The following is a 21187-nucleotide window of genomic DNA, read 5'->3' as shown; positions in this document are numbered from 1 at the left end:
CTCTGTTTAGAGCAGTCTAGGGGACTGTGCCAAGGAAGCGATGTCTCTGCTGAAGCCAGACGGACAGCAAGCAGCAACCAGGCAGCGAGGAGGGCACTGCTGGCTAAAGGCCTAGGAGCCACAGAGAGAGCACGGCCTGTGGGAGCATGTGAAAGACAAATCGCTGGGGCCAGAGTGATGACATACTGTTTAAGCCACCTCCTGCAACACCGGCATGCTGTGTAAGTGCTGGTTCGTGTCCCGGCTGTTCCACTTCCTATCCAGCTCCCTGCTAATGGCTTAGGAAAAGCAGCGGAAGATGGCCCAAGTGTTTGAGCCCCCATACCCACGTGGGAAAACTGGAAGAAGCTCTCGGGTCCTAGCCATGGCTGATGTAGCCATCTAGGGAGTGAACCAGCAGATGGAAAATCTCTCTCTCTGTCTCTGTAACTCTTTCAAATAAATAAATAAATCTAAAAAAAAAAAAAAAAAGATCATAGATGCTCAGAACTGGAAAATGTTCCAATACATCTAAAATCACTTTCTTCTTCTTCTTCTTCTTCTTCTTCTTCTTCTTCTTCTTCTTCTTCTTTTTAATTATTTACTTGAGAGAGAGAAAGAGAGAGAGAGAAATATCTCCCATCTGCTGGTTTGCTCCCAGAATGGCCACAATACCCAGGGCTGGGCCAGGCCTAAGTCAGGAGCTTAGAACTCCATCTAGGTCTCTCACATGGGGGCAGGGGCCCAAGCACTTGGGCCATCTTCAGCTGTTTTCCCAGGCACATTAGCAGGGAGCTGGATTGGAGGTGGAGCAGCCGGGACTTGAACCAGTGCACATATGGGGATGCCAGAACTGCAGACAGTGGCTTAACCTGCTAAGCCACAACATGGGCCCCAATTTTCTTTCTCTTTAATTGGGAAAACTGAAGCCTAAAGAGGGGGAAGGGGCGTGAGTTAAGCCAGCTCTGGAATTCAGTCTTCTCTCCGGGGCTGTAAGTTCACAAAGCTTTGAGCGTCTCCCTCCCGAGGCATCTCCATACCTGCACACTCCCTGGGTGTCTGTGAGGGCTGAGAGGGAAGGCAGGACGACACCTGCCAAAGGGGTCAGCCTCTGCCCCGGTGTCCTGGAGCCTCTGCTGCGTTCACTTCAGGAAGACACGAGGTGCTGCTTCTGAGTGTGCTGCTGCAAAGGCCACAGGCTACACCCACGAAGCACAGCACCTGCCCCTCTGGCAGTTACACCCCTGCCAGGGGCCGAGCTCCCGGCAGATCCTGGTGAACTACTACAGCCCTGAGACTGCCGGGGGTTTCGTGTTTTTAGAGCACATTTAGGTTCACAGCACAATCGAGCACTGAGTGTAGGGCCGCCCCTGCCAACACCCCGCACTAAGCTGGCACCCTTGTCACAGTGGATGAGCCCACACCTGAGGCCTGTCATCTATATCAGGGTTCACTCTCGGTGTTAGACACTCCATGGATTTGGAAACATATATGCAAGCAAAAAAGCTCATGGAAAAAGGGAATTAAAAGGATAAGTGTGTTTTTGTTGCAAAAATGTTTTTAAAAGCCATGTACTTTATAATACGCACTTTTACAAACTTTTTGAAGATATTGAATATACACGGATCCCAAAATTTCTTTGCACTAAAATAATATCTCTAAAAAACAAAGATTTATTTATTTGTTCAAAATTCAGAGTGACAGAGGAAGAGAGATCGTTTATTTACTGATTCACTCCCCAAATGGCCACAACAGCCAAGGTCAGGAGCCAAGAACTCCATCCGGGTCTCCTACCTGGGTGCAGGGTCTCAAGTACTTAAGCCAGTATCTGTTGCTTCCCAGGATTGTAGCGGAGTAGCTGAGACTCGCACTGGCACTCTAATATGGGATGCAGATGTTGTAAGCAGTAGCATAACCTGCTGCTCCACTATGCCCATCCCCAAACAAGCATATCTTTTAATTCCATCTTCCACAAGCTTTTTGAAGTTGCTCAGTTAACAAGATGTACCCATTATTACAGTATCATTCAGAAAGAGTTTCACTGTCCTAAAAATCCTCTGTGCTCCACCTACACATTCCTCTCCCAAACCTTGATACCCTAGATTTTATTTTATTATTATTATTATTTTACAGGCAGAGTGGACAGTGAGAGAGAGAGACAGAGAGAAAGGTCTTCCTTTGCCGTTGGTTCACCCTCCAATGGCCACCGCGGCCGGTGCGCTGCGGCCGGCGCACCACACTGATCCGAAGGCAGGAGCCAGGTGCTTCTCCTGGTCTCCCATGGGGTGCAGGGCCCAAGCACTTGGGCCATCCTCCACTGCACTCCTGGGCCACAGCAGAGAGCTGGCCTGGAAGAGGGGCAACCGGGATAGAATCCGGCGCCCCGACCGGGACTAGAACCCGGTGTGCTGGCGCCGCAAGGCGGAGGATTAGCCTATTGAGCCACGGCGCCGGCCTTATACCCTAGATTTTAAAATATCTGCATGGTTTTGCCTTTCCCAGGGTGTGGCATAGCAGGACTCACATGGTGTGCAACCTTTTCTGATTGGCTTCTGTCACCCCGTAACATGCCTTTAAGTTTCCTCCGTGTCTTTTCCTGGCTTGGGGGCTCGTTTCTTTCTCTTGCTGAGTAGTATTTCATTATCAGGATGCGTGACCCTTTCCATCCATTCGCCTGCTGGGGGACAGCCTGATTGCTCCCCAGTTTTGACAGCTGTGAACAAATCTGCTCTAAACATCTGTGTTCAGGTTTTTGTGTAGGTTGTACACAACTGCTGGATCATATTGTAAGAATATGTTTAGTTTTGGAAGACCCTGCCACACTGTCTTCCCAAGTTTGCATTCCTACCAACAATGGATTAGGGCTCCTGTTGCGCCACATCCTTGCCAGCATTTTGTGCCTCCAATATTTTGGATTTTTCCATTTTAATATGTGTGGAGGGTCATCTCATTTTACGTTGCAATTCCTTCGTGCCATATTATATTGAGCATCTTTTATATCTAGAAGCTCCTTGACTTATTTCCATGGGGCTAGGTCCTGAGAAGCTCATTATAGGTTGAAAGTACAGTAAATTGAAAATGCATTTAACACATCTAATTCATCAAGCATCATGGTATGGTTTGACAGATGCATATCACTTTTGTACTCTTGTAAAGTTGAAAACTCATTAGTTAGTAGAACTTTCTTAAGTTCAGGAGAATCTGTATTTATTTGCTAGTTGTTTTCTTTGATGAGGTGTTTGTTCCTGCCTTTTGCCTATTTTTTAATAAAAGTTTATTTATTTATATGAAAGACAGTTACCGAGAGAAGAGACATCTTCCATCCTCTGGTTCATTCCCCAAATGGCCACAATGACTGAATCTGGACTAGGCCTAAGCCAGGATCCTGGAACCCCATTCAGGTCTCCCATGTAGATGGCAGGGGTCTATGTACTTGGATCATCTTTTGCTGTTTTCCCAGGCACATTAGCAGGGAGCTGGATCAGAAGTGGAGCAGCCAGGATTTGAACCAGTGCTCATATGGGATGCCGGCACTGCAGGCAGTGGCTTAATCTGCTGCACCACAATTCTGGCTCCCTTTTGCTTATTTTTCAAATTATGTTGTTGGGCCAGCACTGTGGCATAGTGGGTAAAGCCTCCACTTACAGTGCCGGCATCCTATATGGGTGCCAGTTCTAGTCCTGGCTGCTCCACTTCTGATCCAGCTCTCTGCTATGGCCTGGGAAAGCAGGAGAAGATGGCCCAAGTCCTTGGGCTTCTGCACCCTTGTGGGAGACCAGGAAGAAGCTCCTGGCTCCTGGCTTCACATTGGCGCAGCTCTGGCCATTGTGGCTATTTGGGGAGTGAACCAGTAGACGGAAGACTTTTCTCTCTGTCTCCTGCTCTTACTGTCTGTAACTCTACCTCTCAAATAAATAAATACCAAAGTAATTTTTAAAAATTATGTTATTTATTTTCTTACTGTTGAGTATCAAGGGTTCCTTGTATATTTTGGATAACAGTCCTTTATCAGATATGTAGTTTGCAAATGCTTTTCTCCCAGAGTGGCTTGTCCTCTCATTCTCTTGACAGTGTTGAGAAAAAAAAAAAAGATTTATTTATTTACTTGGAAGTCGGAGTTACACAGAGAGAGAAAGAGAGGCAGAGAGAGGGAGAGAGGTCTTCCATCTGCTGGTTCACTCCCCAGATGGCCGCAATGGCCGGAGCTGCACTGTTCCGAAGCCGGAGCCAGGAGCTTCTTCCGGGTCTTCCACGCGAGTGCAGGGCCTGGACCATTTGGTGAAGAGACTCCTTCCTCCACTGTGTGGGCTTTGCTTCTTTGGCAAGTATGAGTTGACCATATCTATGTGAGTCTATCTGGACGCTCTGCTCTGTTCCATTGATAAATGTGTCTTCTTTCACCAAGCTGACACTGTCTTGATTACTGTGACTATAATACATCTTGGAGTCACACCGCATCAGTTCTCTAACCTCATCCTTTTTTTTTTTTTTTTTTTTTTTTTTTTGACAGGCTGAGCTAGACAGTGAGAGAGAGAGAGAGAGAGAGAGAGAAAGGTCTTTAACCTCATTCTTTTCCTTAATCATTGTGTTGACTCTTCTGGGTCATTTGCCTCTCCATGTAAACTTTAATTAATTGACTAATTACTTTATTAATTTTTATTTGAAAAGCTGAAAGAGACAGAGAGAAACAGACTAGTTTCTGCTAGTTTACTGCTAGTTTACTCCCAAAATGCCTGCAACATTTGGGGTTAGACCAGGCCAAAGCCAGGAGCCCAGAACTCTATTCAGATCTTGCATATGGATGGCAGGGATCCATCAACTGCTGCCTCCCAGGGTGTGCATTAGCAGGGAGCTGGATGGAAAGCAGAGCTGGGGCTTTTATTTATATACATTTTTAAAGATTTATTTATTTATTTGAAAGGCAGAGATACAGAGAGAGAAGGTGAGAGAGAGAGACAGAGAGATCTTCCATCCATTGGTTCACTCCCTAAATGGCCGAAATGGCCAGGGCTGGGCCAGACTAAAGCCAGGAGCCTGGAGCTTCTTCTAGGTCTCCCATGTGAGTGGAGGAGCCCAAGTAGTTGGGCCATCTTCTGCTGCCTTCCTAGGCACATTAGCAGGGAGCTGGATCAGAAATGGAGCCTCGGCCGGTACTGCGGCTCAATGGGCTAATCCTCTGCCCGCTGCGCTGGCACCCGGGTTCTAGTCCTGGTCGGAGCACCGGATTCTGTCCCAGTTGCTCCTCTTCCAGGCCAGCTCTCTGCTGTGGCCCAGGAGTGCAGTGGAGGATGGCCCAAGTGCTTGGGCCCTGCACCTGGATGGGAGACCAGGATAAGCACCTGGCTCCTGCCTTCGGATCAGCGTGGTGCCCTGGCCACAGCACGCTGGCCGCAGCGGCCATTGGGGGGTGAACCAACGGCGAAGGAAGACCTTTCTCTCTGTCTTTCTGTCTCTCTCTCTCTCTCTCTCACTGTCCACTCTGCCTGTCAAAAAAGAAAAAAAGAAAAGAAAGAAAGAAATGGAGCTTCTAGGACTTGAACCAGTGCCCATATGGGATGCCAGCACTTCAGGCAGAGGCTTAACCTTCTACACCACAGCGCCAGCCCCGAGCTGGGTGTTAAACTCAGTCCCTCCAATATGGAATGCAGGTTTCCCAAATGGAGTCTTAACTGCTGTGCCAAAAGCCTACCCAAGCTCAACACAGTTTTGGTTTCTCTTGAGATTTCTTCTTTGACTCATGCATTTTTTATTTAAAACATTATTTATTTATTTATTTATTTGAGAGGCAGGGGTAGGGCGAGGGAAGAGAGAGAGAGAGAGAGTCAGAGAGAGTGTGTGTGTGTGTCAGAAAGAGAGAAACAGCCCCGTCTGCTGGTTCACTCTCCAAATGCCACACTGCCTGGGGCTGGGCTGGGGCCAAAGCCAGGAGGTAGGAACTCAATCCAAGTTTCCTATGTGGATGGCAGGACCAATTACTTGATCCATCACCTCTGCTCTCAGGGTGTCTTGCAGTAGCAGGAAGTTGAAGTCAAGAGCCAGAGCCCAGGATCCAACACAGGTGCTCTGAAGTGGGACACAGATGTCTACCAGCATCTTTGCTGCGAGGCTAAATTCCTGTCCTCATGTATTATTTTGGGATTTATCAGTTATCTTTCTATTACTGATTTTTAATTTGATTCCACCATGATTTGAGGGCATGCACTGCATGACTTTTGTTCTTTTTAATTCACTCAGGTGTGTTTTATAGCGCGGAATGTGCCCACACGATAAGGTGTTTTATAGCCCGGAATGTGTTAAGATAGCATGGTAGGCGTTTCATGTGAGCTGGAGAAGAATGTGTTTTCTACTGTGGTCGGAGGAAGAAGTCTATAGATGTTTGCCGTCAGCTGACCAAAGGTGCTGCTGACTTCTATGTCCTTGCTGACTGTCTACCTGCTGGAACTGTGTCTCTCGCTCGCTCTCTCTGTTAAGATTTATTTAGTTGAAAGACTGAGCGATATGGAGAGAGAGAGAGAAAGAGAGAGAGAATATTTCCCTTCCTCTGATTCACTCTCCTAATTATGCACAAGGGCCCAGGCTGGTTCCTACCGAGGCTTTTGCTCTTGGGTTTCTGTGCCCGCAGGCTGTGAATTTCTGTTTCCAAGTGAGTATCTCGTCAGTTCTAGGAGCAGCATTTCCCCTGCGGAGGCTCACGGAAGCACTGATGTCCAGGGGTTTTACTGGTGGATAATCATACAGGCATGGCTGACTGCCTCCCGTGGCTGACTTTCTGTCTCCAAGCCCTCCGGACAGCAAGCTGATACCACCGGACCCAAGTTCCCCGCCACAAATCACACTGCTGGCATCAACTGTGTGGCCTGGCCCATAGCCGTCGGCAGCATTTTCCAAGAGCTTATAGGTTATTGCCCAGGAGCCAGGCTAAGATTAAACTTTTCTTTGGAACGTTCAGGATTTGGACAACTCTGATCTGCTGAACAAGTCTTTAACATCTCACCATCTTCATGGATTAAAGTAGAAAGATTGCATCAAGCCTACGAAAAGCATCTGAGAAAAGTCAGCATCTGTTTATATTTCTTCTCTTTTCTTTTTTTTTTTTTTTTTTTACAGGCAGAGTGGACAGTGAGAGAGAGAGACAGAGAGAATGGTCTTCCTTTGCCGTTGGTTCACCCTCAAATGGCCGCCACGGCCATCGCGCTGCGGCCGGCACACCGCGCCAATCCGAAGGCAGGAGCCAGGTGCTTCTCCTGGTCTCTCATGGGGTGTAGGGCCCAAGCACTTGGGCCATCCTCCACTGCACTCCCGGGCCATAGCAGAGAGCTGGCCTGGAAGAGGGGCAGCCTGGACAGAATCCGGCGCCCCGACCGGGACTAGAACCTGGTGTGCTGACGCCGCTAGGCGGAGGATTAGCCTGTTGAGCCATAGCACCGGCCTAGCATCTGTTTATATTTCAAAAAGAAAATCTTGAAGGAAACAAGGAGTAAGAGGAGGCTTCATTAATTGGAAAAATATCTATCTCCTACCACCTAATAAATTCAGTGTAGGGATTAGTCCTGCCCAATACAATACATCAATAAAACAATATAATGATAGATAAGGAACACACTAAACTCATTATATGCAGATAAGCTCAACTACAAAGGAAATCAAATACATTAACTAAATCAACAAATTAAACACAGTGACTAATATGAGAGTTTAGTAAGGAGGTAAGCGATAAGGTGAATGAGCTATAACCAACCAAAAATGTAATAGACAGAGGCTGGTGTTGAGGCACAGTGGGTTAAGCCACTGCTGTAATGCTGGCATCCCATATCAGTGCTGGTTGGAGTCCTTGGCTGCTCTGCTTCTGATTCAGCTTCCTGGATGCACCTGAAAAGGTGGAGGAAGATGGCACAAGGGCTTGGGACCCTGACACCCACATCAGAGACCCAAATGGAGCTCCTGGCTCCTGCTTTCAGCCTGGTGCAGCCCTGGCTATCGTGGCCATTTGGGAGAGAACCAGTGGATGGAAGATTTCTTTCTTTACCTCTCTATCTGCTGTCTTGCCTTCCAAATAAATCTATTTCAAAAAATAAAAAAATATTATCTCCTCTCTCTGTGTGTATGTGTGTGTCTCTGTCTTTCCTCCTCTCTTTGTAACTCTGCCTTTCAAATAAGTAAATCTTTTTTTTAAGCTTTATTTATTTATTTGAAAGGCAGAGTTACAGAGAGAGAGAGAGAGAGAGAGAGAGAGAGAGGTCTTCCATCCACTAGTTCATTCCCCAAATGGCTGCAACAGCTGGAGCTGTGCTGATCCGAAGCCAGGAGCTTCTTCTGGGTCTCCCAAGCAGGTGCAGGGGCCCAAGGACTTGGGCCATCTTCTACTGCTTTCTCAGGCCATAGCAGAGAGCTGGATGGGAAATGGAGCAGCCGGGACTAGAACCGGCACCCGTATGGGATGCCGGCACTGCAGACGGCGGCTTTACCTGCTATGCTACAGCACCAGTGCCCAAATAAGTAAATGTTTAAAAATATTTAAAGATTGCTATGAAAAAGCAACAAGGATATTATAGCTGGAGTTAAATGACAGATACAGATTCTGCAGTCGCCAAAGCCAATGTGGTCATTTTTTGTGGAGGGTTGAGTAAATAACCTAGTGTGGTTGTAGGACCTTGTCAGGTCTGCTGGAAACTGGGGTGGTGGCCATGGACAGGTGCGGTTTGTCTTTTCCATAGCCAGTGTGGAGGAAGTATGAGGGCTTTGGTGAGAGGCACGGGCTTGAAACTGAAGGTTGAACCTAAAGCTTCTTAGAAAAAGAAGGCATGCTATACATTTACTACACTTTATACTGAAATGCAAATGATTTACAAACAGCAAGATGTACTCTATTGCTTCCTGTAAATTCTAGTCATTGGTTTTCTTTTTTTAAAATTTATTTGAGAGGCTAAGTTGCAGAGAGAGGGGTCTTCGATTTGCCGGTCCACTCCCCAAATGGCTGCAACAGCCTGAGCCGGGCAGATCCAAAGCCAGGAGCCAGGACGTTCTTCCAGGCTTCCCATGTGCATGCAGAGGCCCAAGCACTTGGGCCATCTTGTACTGCTTTCCCAGGCCATAAACAGCTGGATCAGAAGAGGAGCAGCCGGGACTCAAACCAGTGCCCATATGGGATGCTGGTGCCGCAGGCAGAGGCTTAGCTTACTATGCCACAGTGCCAGCCCCTCAATTGATTTTCAACAAATTCTTTCATTGATTTTGGCCAGATGCTTATTTCTGTCACCCACTTACATCTCCAACTGATCAACGATAACAGTTTGAACATGAATGTTGGTTGATACTGTCCTATATGCTAAGGAATAAGTTGAGAGTGAAAAAAAAATGAAGAACTATGTCAAAATTGCACGTATTTGTTCGTGACACAAGCAATTTGTTTCTGAATACTGCCTCAATTTTGTGATAATCCCAATATTAGTATTACAGACGCAACACATACTTTTATGTCGAGTCTGCATTATTGACATTTTCTCCATCTCCATCTTAGGATCTAGATAAGGGAGGGGTTGTCAACATATGGCCTGTGGGCTGGATCTGGCTCTGTGCCTACTTTTGCAAATAAAGTTTAATTGGCATACAGCCTGCCTGTTCACGTCTGCTTTTATCTCTGTCTGCTTGTGTGTTGCAATAGCAGAGTGGAGGTGCTGCAGCAGACTGCCTGGCCTTTACAGAAAAGTTTGCTAGGGGACTGGCACTGTGCATAGTGGCCTAAGCTTCCACCAGTGGTGCCAGCATCCCATATAGGTGCCGGTTCATGTCCTGGCTGCTCCTTCTCCTCTTTATATTTTTTTTTAAAATATGGAATGCTTCATGAATTTGTGTGTCATCCTTGCACCGGGGCCATCCTAATCTTCTCTGTATTGTTCCAATTTTAGTACATGTGCTGCTGAAGCAAGCTCTGCTCCTCTTCTGATCCAGCTCTGTGCTTGCTGTGGCCTGGGAAAGCAGTAGAGGATGGCCCAGGTGCTTGGGACCCTGCACCCTTATGGGGGACCTGGAGGAGGCTCCTAGCTCCTGGCTTCGGATCGGCCCAGCTCTGGGCATTGTGGCCATTTGGGGAGTGAACCAGTGGATGGAAGACCTCTGTCTGTCTCTCCCTCTCCCTGTCTGTAGCTCTACCTCTCAAATAAAAAAATAAAATCTTTAAAAAAAAGTTTGCCAGGCCGGCGCCATGCTTAACAGGCTAATCCTCCGCCTTGCGGCGCCGGCACACCGGGTTCTAGTCCCGGTCAGGGCACCGATCCTGTCCCGGTTGCCCCTCTTCCAGGCCAGCTCTCTGCTGTGGCCCAGGAGTGCAGTGGAGGATGGCCCAAGTGCTTGGGCCCTGCACCCCATGGGAGACCAGGATAAGCACCTGACTCCTGCCAACGGAACAGCGCGGCGGCCATTGGAGGGTGAACCAATGGCAAAAAGGAAGACCTTTCTCTCTGTCTCCCTCTACTGTCCACTCTGCCTGTCCAAAAAAAAAAAAAAAAAAAAGTTTGCCAGATATACTATAGAATGAATGGAACAATAAATTAACCCCAGCCATGGTGCAATGGCTGATCGAAGTAATGTAAGTAATTCTGCCTTTGCTGACGTGAAGCTGCCCCGTGTGATGTTACTGCGTCCGTGGAGTTGTACCAGGTACTCAGCAACCCCAAGAGCAGAGAGAAGAGCAAGATGCAGCAACACATTTTGGAAGCGCTGTTTTGTATATTATTTCCTCTCTTGTTAATACATCTTATTTTATTACAAGATTTTATAATTTTTATATTTATTCTATTTTTATTTATTTGAAAGGCAGAGTTAGGAAGACACACACACACACAGAAACAGAGACATCTTTTATCCTCTGATTCACTCCCCAAATGTCTACAATGGCTGAGGCTCGGGCAGGTTGGAGCCAGGAGCCTGGAACTACTTTCTTTTTTATTTTTTTACTTTTATTTATTTATTTTTAAATATTTATTTATTTGAAAGGCAGAGTTACAGATAGGCAGAGGCAGGGAGAGAGAGAGGTCTTCCATCCACTGGTTCACTCCCCAGATGGCCTCAATGGCTGAAGTCAGGAGCCAGGAGCCTCTTCCAGGCCTTCCACGTGAGTACAGGGGCCCAAGGACTTGGGCCATTTTCTACTGCTTTCCCAGGCCATAGCAGAGAGCTGGATCAGAAGTGGAGCAGCTGGGACTCGAACTGGTGCTCATATGGGATGCCAGCACTGCAGGTGGCGGCTTTACCCGTCACGCTCTGGAACTCCATTCTGATCTCCCATGTTGTGACAGGGGCAAACACTTGAGCCAACTTCATCTTCTGCTGCCTTCCTTGGCAGATTAGCAGGAACCTGGATTGGCAATGATTCCGGAGTTGCAAACAGTGGCTTAACCTGCTGTGCCACAATACCAGCCCTGATATAATTTTTTAAAGATTTATTTATTTTATTTGAAAGGCAGAGTTACAGAGAGGCGGGGGTGGGGGGGGAGAGTAGGTCTTCCATCTGCTGGCTCACTCCCCAACTGGCCCCAATGGTTGGAGCTGCGCTGATCTGAAGCCAGGAGCCAGGAGCTTCCTCCAGGTCTCCCACACAAGTGCAGGGGCCCAAGGACTTGGGCCATCTTCTACTGCTTTTCCAGGCCATAACAGAGAGCTGGATCGGGAGTGGAGCAGCTGGGACTCAAACTGGTACCCTTATGTGATACTGGCACTGCAGGCAGCAGCTTTACCCACTATGCCATAGCACCGGCCCTGATATAATTTTTTAATAATGGCTGAATTTAATAACCAACTCACAGAACTCCTGCAGATTTAACAACTGGCTCTTATAAACTGGCTTGAAAATGCTCTAGCACACCACTGACACCTAGATGAATGGCCAAGGCTAAGTCACTCAACCTCTCCCTATCAGCCAGACTGCTGTGGTCTGAGTGTATCCACGCTTGTTGGAAATGTAATCCCAGTGCAGCCATGGTCCAAGGTGAGGCCTAATGGGAGGTGTTTGGGTGAGGACTCCATCAGGTTGAACGGGATTCATGCTGACTGTAGAAGGGCAAGGCTGTGGGTTCCGTCTGTTGCCGGGTCTTGCTGTCTTGCCCGTCTGCCTTCTGCCATGGGATGGCGCAGCAAGAAGCTCCACTCCAGACCCAGCCTCCAGAACTGCAGAAGATAAATTCCTTCCTTTTATAATTACCCAGCTTGTGATATTCCATTTCAAAATGACTCAGAACGTGGACCAAGCTAAGGAAAGGCCCCTCCTTTCCTCCTGGTCCAGCTCTAAGTCACCGTGTATTTCTGGCCCTTATTACGCCAACTCGACAGAAACGCGGTCTCACGTAATTCAGGGCCTGTCTGCTTCCTCGGGGTTAGATGTATCTAAGTCCTCAGCAGCCCAGGTGGCACAAGCTTTGGGTGAAGCACAGTCTGTGATTGTTCTGTCGCCACACAGACATCCCTTGGCCACCCACGGCCACACAATTTGGAGAGTGGCTGAGATGCATCCTTGTTCCCCAGGTATAGCATCTCCAACCCCAGCAGTGCTCTCTGCAACTCCCAGGTCCAGCCTGGGCTTGCAGGAATCCTCCTCTGCTCCCACACTGGCCTGAGCCACGGCGAATCTCTGCTGCGCTAGGCACCTTGCCTAGACAAAGTGCACAGCCGTGTTCGCCCTTCGGGGTTTTTCCACCTTGACGTGGAATTCCTGAGACTTCCTGGGAATTAAGGGTGAACCCTCCCTTGAGGCCTTCTGATTAGGAAGGGAGCACACACGGCCTCATTTCAGGAAAACACCCACATCTACAACCCCATCACTGCTCAGACTCGTTCTTCCTCTCCCAGCTCATGGGGAACTTCTTCATGAACCTTCTTCCTAACTGTTCTCCTAAGGGCCTACCCATATCTTTAAAACTTAAAAAGCCTGCAGTGACCATAAGAAGAGCTACCCTTTGGTCTGTAGATCCAGTATGCTAGGTTTTTAGGTAATATATAAACCGCTCGTTCAGTGAAATAATTCCTGCTGGAGGCCAGCGCCCTAGCCCTTTGAATGTTTCTGCCAAGCTGGGGCCTTAGCTGTGCCTTTGACAATTCTACTAGGCCACTACTCCTGGGTGACTGGGTTACGTTATATGGGCAGTGGGTCTATGGACATGAAAGTTGCATTTTCTTTTTTTTTTTTTTAATTTTTTTTAAAATTTTTAAAAATTTTTTTGACAGGCAGTGTGGATAGTGAGAGAGAGAGAGAGAGAGAGAGAAAGGTCTTCCTTTTTGCTGTTGGTTCACCCTCCAATGGCCGCTGCGGCCTGCGCATCGTGGTGATCTGAAGCCAGGAGCCAGGTGCTTCTCCTGGTCTCCCATGCGGGTGCAGGGCCCAAGGACTTGGGCCATCTTCTACTGCACTCCCGGGCCATAGCAGAGAGCTGGCCTGGAAGAGGGGCAACCGGGATAGAATCCGGCGCCCCAACCGGGACTAGAACCCGGTGTGCCGGCACCGCAAGGCGGAGGATTAGCCTGTTAAGCCATGGCCTGGCCAAAAGTTGCATTTGAATGGGCCCCTTGGTCTGAAGCATTGCTGGGCAGGGTCTCTAGGCAAGAGGAATTGGCTTTCCTTTGGCACAGGGGAGAGGACTACTTCCTCCACTGTGGAAGATTCAAGAATATCTGGAGGCAGGGACTGGCTAAGAGTCTCCTACCTTCCCACACACTTCTCAGGTTCCAAATCATTTCCTGTAATACCCTGCAGGAGGGAGCCTAGGGAGGCTGTGCAACTTAGCTCCCTTGCAGTCAGATCTGGGCCCTGAGTTTTCAGCTCTCTAAGACTCGAATTCAAGGCTACCACGGAGACAGCCTAAGGCTGTCACAAAGTGCGTCAAGCCGTTTCCAACATTAGGAAAAGCCAATGTGGTCCATACTCCTTACAACTATCATTGTCCCCTTACTGTTCCAGTGCCACAGCCACCAAAGAACCCACTGCCTTATCTGCCACCTGTGCTTCACCTCCATCAACTGTAGACAGATGCCTTAACGACGGTGACGCTGCTCTGTCTGGGGGTTCTCCCCCGTCTCCCCCTCTTCCCCAGCACTGGGGTTTTGCAGCCATCTAACTGCTGAGCAACCCCACTCCAAAATGCATTTGAGGTTCTCTTTTTTGGGGGGCCACTCTTGGAACCAATTTGCCTTAGAACAGCCTTCATATAAGCAGTTTAATGGCAAGAGTGAGTCCAGGGGCTGCACGTGAAGGACAGGAAAGGACGGAGAGCCACCGCAGAGACACATGACCGATCGGCCACCTGCGAAGGCGTCTGCTGGCTGCATCCTGCCAGACCACTGGACAGCTGCATGAGAGTCTGTGGGCATCTATCTGAGGGGAGTGGGGAGAATCACATGTTCATCATCTGTCAAACCCATCAGGCAAAGGTAGCTTTGCCCCACGGGGCATCAACTACTTCCTGCCTGTGCACTTTGAGGATGCACCTGTCCAGGGTCTCAGTGGTTCTAGCAGGGTCCCGTGACCCCGTAGCGTGGACAAACAAGCCTTGCTGCAGGATGTGGGAGGCCCCAGGCTCAGGTTATAACTGCCCAAGCTGGAATGAGGTCAGTGGTGGTGAAACAAGCAGCAGGCGCCACCAAGACGGTCTGAAACGGGGCCTAAGAGTGTCTGATACATGTGCACACCTGGATTCCTGAACCGAGAGGCATGCCTGGCGCACATTCAACCACAAGTGCCCGGCACATCTGCTGAGCGTCCACTTTCTCTTTACACAGCAAGGCTGATCATCCCAAGCTTGCAAGCCTGTTCTGGGATTTCAGCGTCCTGCATGCAGAATGCCTGGTCATCGTGCCAGTTCACATGTTCTCTCCCACCCACTTGCCTCAGACTGTCCTCAGGTGTGTTTGGAACTGTACAATGCACTCTCCTGGCTAACCTGTGACCCTGCAATCCAGGACAGATGCTCATTCTCCCAACTCATTTTGTGGTGCTGAATCAGTCATATAACTTTATCATGAATGTGCTGTTATCTTCATTTGACAGAACTGTGCAAGAAAAGAACAAGAAAAAAGGGTATTTCACTGCAGGATTAAGTTGAAATTATCTTCTTAGTGAACGCTATTTGTGATGGGGTCGTTTATTTAAAAAAAAAAAAGGTTTATTTATTTGAAAGAGTTACGGAGGGATGCAGGGGGAAAGAGAGAGAGAGAGAATAAGAATCTTCCACCTGCTGGTTCACTCCCCAAATGGCCACAACAACCAAGCCAGGGCTGGGCCAGGCCAAAGCCAGTCTCCCACCTGAGTGCAGGGTCCCAAGCACCTGAGCCATCTCCTGCCACTTTCCAAGGTGCATTAGCAGGGAGCTGGATTGAAATGGAGCAGCTGCTGGGGCCAGTGCTGTGGCACAGCAGGTTAACGCCCTGCCTGAAGTGCCGCCATCCCATATGGGTGCCGGTTCGAGACCCGGCTGCTCCATTTCTAATCCAGTTCTCTGCTATGAGAAAGCAGTGGAAGATGGCCCAAGTCCTTGGGCCCCTGCACCCGCGTGGGAGACCCAGAAGAAGCTCCTGGCTCCTGGTTTCAGATTGGCTCAGCTTCAGCTGTTGTGGCCAATTGGGGAGTGAACCAGCAGATGGAAGACCTCTCTCTCTCTCTGCCTCTCCTCTCTCTGTGTAACTCTGACTTTCAAATAAATAAATAAATAAATCTTTTTTAAAAAAAAAAAAAGAAAGAAAAAAATGGAGCAGCTTGGACTGGAACCAGTGCTGAGATGGGATGCAAGTGTCAACTTAACCTGTTACACCACAATGCCAGCCCTGTCTAATTTTTATTACTTCAACAAATATTGTTTGGACTTGGTGGGGAGGGGCGGCTATAACCCTGTTGTTTTTCATTGACAATACGGAACTTTCAGGATGATGACTGATCACACAAAATGTACTATTACATTTTTGTAGCTAAAATTAACCTTTTTTCCAGTAACAGTATTTGTGAAGAGGAATGAGCCACAGTACCCAAAGTAAATTGGATATTAAACACATGGAGAGGAAACATGAGGAACATGTTTTCAATATATGGCTGTAGAAATCAAGATGTTCTTATATTGGGTTATAGTATCTAGTATTCAAAAATGCCTGCATCTCTTATTTATTGTAAGTTTTTTTTTTTTTTTAAAGATTTTACTTATTCAGTTGAGAGGTAGAGTTAGAGAGAGTCAGAGGCAGAGAGAGAAGTCTTCCATGTGCTGGTTCACTCTCCACATGGCCTCAATGGCTGAAACCTGATCTGAAGCCAGGAGCCAGGAGCTTCTTCCAGGTCTCCCACGCGGGTGCAGAGGCCCAAGGACTTGGACCATCTTCTACTGCTTTCCCAGGCCATGGCAGAGAGCTGGATCAGAAGAGGAGCAGCCGGCCCTTGAACCAGCGCCCATATGGGATGCCGGCGCTTCGGGCCAGGGTTTTTACCCATTAGGCCACAGCACCAGCCCCTTCTTACCCTCTTTCATAAAAAATTTTCCTAGAAATTTTATACTGCCTGCTCACTTTAAAGCAATTGGTCTAAAATATATGTAATCGCCCTAATTAAAAAGCTGCAGTAGGGCTGCTTTTAGAGTATTTTTTTTTTTTTTTGTAAGCGGGTGGATGGGACGCACTTAATCTGTATCTTTTCAGCATAGTTTAATGGGTCTGCAGGGGGAACAGGGTCCATACCATCCTGCGTGGAGGATTCTCAGCTAAGCGGGAGCTGCAGAGCTCATGTACAGTAACGAAGTCCACTGTGCTTAGAAACTGAAAGGCCCGGGTCCTACAGCACTGTGTATGTCACAGCTTCCCAGAGTAACGTGATGGCAATATACAGGTGATGCTGTTAGGTGGTTTAACTTGGGATAAAATGAGAATTCTCCAGTCGCATTTTGTATATAATTGAGGGCTATGACTAATATTTCAGGCCATTTCCAGAGAAAGAAAAACATTTGCTGCTGAATGCTTAAACTAATTTTGGTGTTTAATGTTAAGACCTTATGTTTTTGGTTTTGTTTTTTTCATTTTCACAGTGGCACATTGAGGCATGTGGGTATTATTAATTATATGCACTTTAACTTCAGGATTTGCTACACGGTTGAAATTTAGCCCAACTCTAGGCATTTTACAAATTATTCTTGTTTTTTAAGATTTTATTTATTTGTTTGAGAGGTAGAGTTACAGAGGGAAAGATCTTCCATCTGCTGGTTCACTCCTCAAATGGCTGCACTGGCTGCAGTTGAGCTGATCCAAAGCCAAGCGTTTCTTCCGGGTTTTCCCAAGTGGGTACAGAGGCCCAAGCACTTGGGCCATCATCCTCTACTGCTTTCCGAGGCCACAGCAGAGAGCTGGATCAGAAGTGGAGCAGACGGGACTTGAACCAGCGTCCATATGATGCAGGTGCCGCAGGTGGAAGCTTAGCTCACTACGCCACAGCGCCAGCCCCTTACAAGTTATTTTAAGAGCACTCTTCATTGTTTGACTTTTTTATTATTAAATTAAAGATTGAGGAAAAAAGAAATACTGTCTTTGGGAGTCAGCACCATAGCGCAGTAGGTTAATCCTCTTCCTGCAGTGCCCGTCTCCCTTATGAGTGCTGGTTCTAGCTCTCTGGTACCGGCTGAGAGAGCAGTAGAAAATGGCCCAACTGCTGGGCCGCTGCAACTGTGTGGGAGACATGTTAGAAGCTCCTGGTTCCTGGCTTTGGATTGGCGCAGCTCTGGCCGTTGCAGCCATTTGGGGAGTGAACCAGCAGATGGAAGATCTTTTTCTCTCTGTCTCTCTCACTGTCTGTAACTCTACCTGTCAAATAAATAAATAAAATCTTTCAAAAAAATCAGCACAGGGAAAGAAATAAAGGATTTAAAACAAACAAACAAACAGAGGGGCCGGTGCTGCGGCATAATGGGTATGGCTGTGGATAGTAGGTAAGGCTACCACCTGCAGTGCTGGCATCCCATATGGACAGCAGTTCAAGTCCCAACTGCTCCTCTTCCAATCCAGCTCTCTGCTATGGCCTGGGAAAGCAGTAGCAGAAGGCCCAAGTCCTTGGGCCCCTGCACCCACGTGGGAGACCTGGGAGAATCTCCTGGCTCCTGATCAGCGCAGCTCCCTTGAGGCCAACTGAGGAGTGAACTAGCAAATGGAAGACCTCACTCTCTCTTTGCCTCTCATTCTCTGTGTAAGCCTGACTTTCAAATAAATAAATCTTAAAAAGAAATAGTCTCTGTAACTACATATTTATTTATATTAACTACCCGTCGATGTACAGCCGTGCCAGCTGGCCACAGGGTGCAGCGCGGTGAGGCCAAACGCACAGGTGCTGCGCGCCCCACATGGCGACCCTCGGACCAGAGGCCAGCGCAGGGCACCAGGGGACGAGGAGGAGCCGCTGCCGGGGGCTGCGGGCTGCCAGGCGCTGACGAGGCACCGGCGGCAGGCAGGCCCGAACCGAGGCCGCCCCTACCGCTCCTCCAGGGGCGCCTGGGGGTCTCCGAGTCGACTACCTGCGCGCAGAGCCCACCCCTGCCCTCACTGGGCTCCGACGCGCCTCCGCCGCAGCCTGCGCCGTTGCGGGCTGATGACACGGGTGCCTCTCTTTTCTCTGCACTCTTGCCTTTACGCGGGAACAAAGGCGTAAACCCACCGGGAGAGACCCCGTACTCCACTCGGCGCCCGCCGCACCCGTGTCTTTAACAGCCGGAGGTCGGCCTCCGGAGGGGCGGCGGTGGGCGTGGCTCTGCGCCGCGGCGGGCGCCTGTTCTCCGGTGCCGCTGCCTCTTTAAGAGGGCGTGGCTGCCTCCTTAAGAGGGCGTGGCTATTCCCGGAGGAGGCGGGGCGGTCCCGCCCCCCGGATCTCCGGCTTCCGGCTACTCCGCTGGACCAGACCAGAGCGCAGCATCTCAGGGCCGCGGCTCCCAGGCACCGGCCGGACGCCGAGCCCCGTGAGGTGAGGCGGCCGAGGCTGCGGGGCTGTCCGAAGCTCCAGGGGCTTAGGGTCTGCTGCGCGCTCGGGACGCTGCGGCCCAGCGCCTCCCCCTGACGCAAGGCCTTGCCTCGCGGTGCCCCAGCCTGCGGGGTCGCAGACTCCCCAGCCCGGCTTCATTGGCCCGGCTCCGCGCTGAACGCCTGACGTACACTTCTCCTTTGACGGCCCCCGCGCGGTGTGAGTAGGTTCCGCTATGAACCCATTTTACAGATGAGGAAAACTGAGGCCCCGACGAGGGCACACACTGCAGAGCAGCAGCAGAATCGGGAATCAAACCCAGGTCTGCCTGAGCCCCGGAGCCTGTACCCGTAACCGCGGGCTAGGCTGAGCTGGTGTCCTTTGTACTTAACTGTCCCCACTGCCTCTCTTGAGCCACAGCCTCCCCTTCCACCTCCAGACCGCTCCTGGTCCCCAAACGTCCGCACACTGAGTGATGGAGCACACTGGGATGGAGCCGAGGGGTCTCCGGGATGAGTTGCTTAATAGCTGATGTTAGGGATTATCGATCAACCCATCAGCCCCCACTGAAAACGCAGTACTGCTCCTAACGCGACGTCGGGTTTGTTTGCAGGTGGCTTATTGTGTTGCCCTAAGTTTGCGCGTTTGTCCTTTCAGACCTGGGCAGATTCTCTTCCTCCTGGTCGGGAGAAGGCCGGCTGGCCGGATGGCGGCTGTAGATGACTTGCAGTTTGAAGGTACGTGGGATGGGGACCCCTTGGAGCTCGCTGAACACACGCACACACACACGCGCACACATATGCGTGTACACGCGCACACACGTGCACACACGTGCACACACGTGCACATACATGCACACACACGCGCACACACACAGGCACACACACGCCCAGCAGTGGCTTTTCCTCGCTATGCTGCTCCCCACATAAGGAACTCTGCTTCACTCATCCCGGTGAGGACCGTTGGCCACACCAGGCTTTCCCCATAAACGTGGCTCAGCGATGCCAGAAAACGCTGGTAGACTCCTCTACCAGCCCAGCAGACGTTGCTGGTCCTGTGCCTTGGGTTCAACTTGTGCTAGATGCTGGAGGTTAATCGGGGAAGTTCATATAGGGCATGAGATCGGGTCACTCCATCGTCGGCTCAGTAGGTGTCGTGAGTGTGACCACAGACAGTTGTGGTTATCCCAACTGACCAGCGAGGGACCGTGCTGTGGCGCGGTGGGTTGTGCTGCCTCTTGCCATGCAGGCGCCCTTGTTGGAGTGCTGGTGTGAGTCCCGGCTGCTCCACTCCCCGTCCAGCTCCCTGCTGATGGGTCTGGGAAGGCAGCAGGTGGTGGCCCAAATGCTTGAGCCCCTGTGCCCATTGTGTGGGAGACCAGATGGAGTTTATGGCTTCCGGCGTCAGCCTGACCCCCAGGCTTGGCCATTTGGGGAGTGAACCGGCAGTGGAAAGATCTTCCTCTCTCTGTGCATTTCAAATAAATATTCTTTTTTTTTTAAAGATTTATTTATGTATTTATTTGAAAGTCAGAGAGCAAGTGAGCTTCCATCTGCTGGTTCACTCCCCAGTTGGCAGCGATAGCCAGTGCTGGGTCAGGCTGAAGCCAGGAGCCAGAACCTTCATCCAGGTCTCTCACATGGGTGCAGGGGCCCAAGCATTGGGCCACCATCTGCTGCCTTCCCAGGCACATCAGCAGGAAGCTGGATGGGAAGTGGAGCAGCTCATATCGGATGCCTGCATTGCAGGGGGTGGCTTTGCCTGCTACACCACCATGCCAGCCCCAATAAATAATGTTTAAAAAATTGTGGATATATAATATATATTTCAAAAAAAGAATAAATGAGTGACTAAAACAATCAGTTTCCTCATTTATGGAGTCCTTTTTTTTTTTTTTTAAAGCTCTGTGAGGACAGGGGTCATGTCTGTCTTTTTTTCCCCTTGCATTGTTTTGTTTTCAGTTATTTATTTATTTGAAAGGCAGAGCTACAGAGGCAGAGGCAGAGAGAGAGAGGTCTTCCATCTGCTCGTTCACTCCCCCAGATGGCCGCAAAAGCTGCGCCGATCTGAAGCCAGGAGCAAGGAGCTTCCTCTGGGTTTCCCACGTGGGTGTAGGGGCCCAAGGATTTGGGACATCTACTGCTTTCCCAGGCCATAGCAGAGAGCTGGATTGGAAGTAGAGCAGCCGGAACTCAAACCAGTACCCATATGGGATGCCGGCGACTGCAGGCAGCGGCTTTACCTGCTACAGTA

The 21187-nt window shown here is 49.5% G+C and overlaps 1 protein-coding gene and 1 non-coding gene across 8 annotated transcripts in view; one reads left to right on the top strand and one right to left on the bottom strand.

Moving 5' to 3' along the window:
• Positions 1-9801: 9801 nt before the first annotated feature.
• LOC133761264 (U6 spliceosomal RNA) lies at positions 9802-9904 on the bottom strand. The gene has a single exon (XR_009866065.1). It is a non-coding gene; the product is annotated as a U6 spliceosomal RNA (small nuclear RNA).
• Positions 9905-18852: 8948 nt separating this feature from the next.
• YIPF1 (Yip1 domain family member 1) overlaps positions 18853-21187 on the top strand; it is a 46625-nt gene continuing 44290 nt past the window's right edge. For 3 of the 7 annotated variants that reach the window (XM_062191378.1, XM_062191375.1, XM_062191372.1), the window contains exons 1-2: positions 18853-18937; positions 19592-19671. In XM_062191378.1, coding sequence (XP_062047362.1) covers positions 19654-19671 — 18 coding nt within the window. In that variant the 5' untranslated portion in view covers positions 18853-18937; positions 19592-19653. Of the gene's footprint in view, positions 18938-19008; positions 19154-19202; positions 19257-19591; positions 19672-21187 lie in introns of those variants that run through there. The other 4 variants (XM_062191379.1, XM_062191373.1, XM_062191380.1 and 1 more) reach the window with 3 other exon arrangements.

This window comes from Lepus europaeus, chromosome 5, assembly GCF_033115175.1.
Source record: "Lepus europaeus isolate LE1 chromosome 5, mLepTim1.pri, whole genome shotgun sequence".
Lineage (NCBI taxonomy): Eukaryota > Metazoa > Chordata > Mammalia > Lagomorpha > Leporidae > Lepus > Lepus europaeus.
The sequence above is the reverse complement of the archived record's forward strand: the minus strand, read 5'-3'. Positions and strand labels throughout refer to the sequence as shown.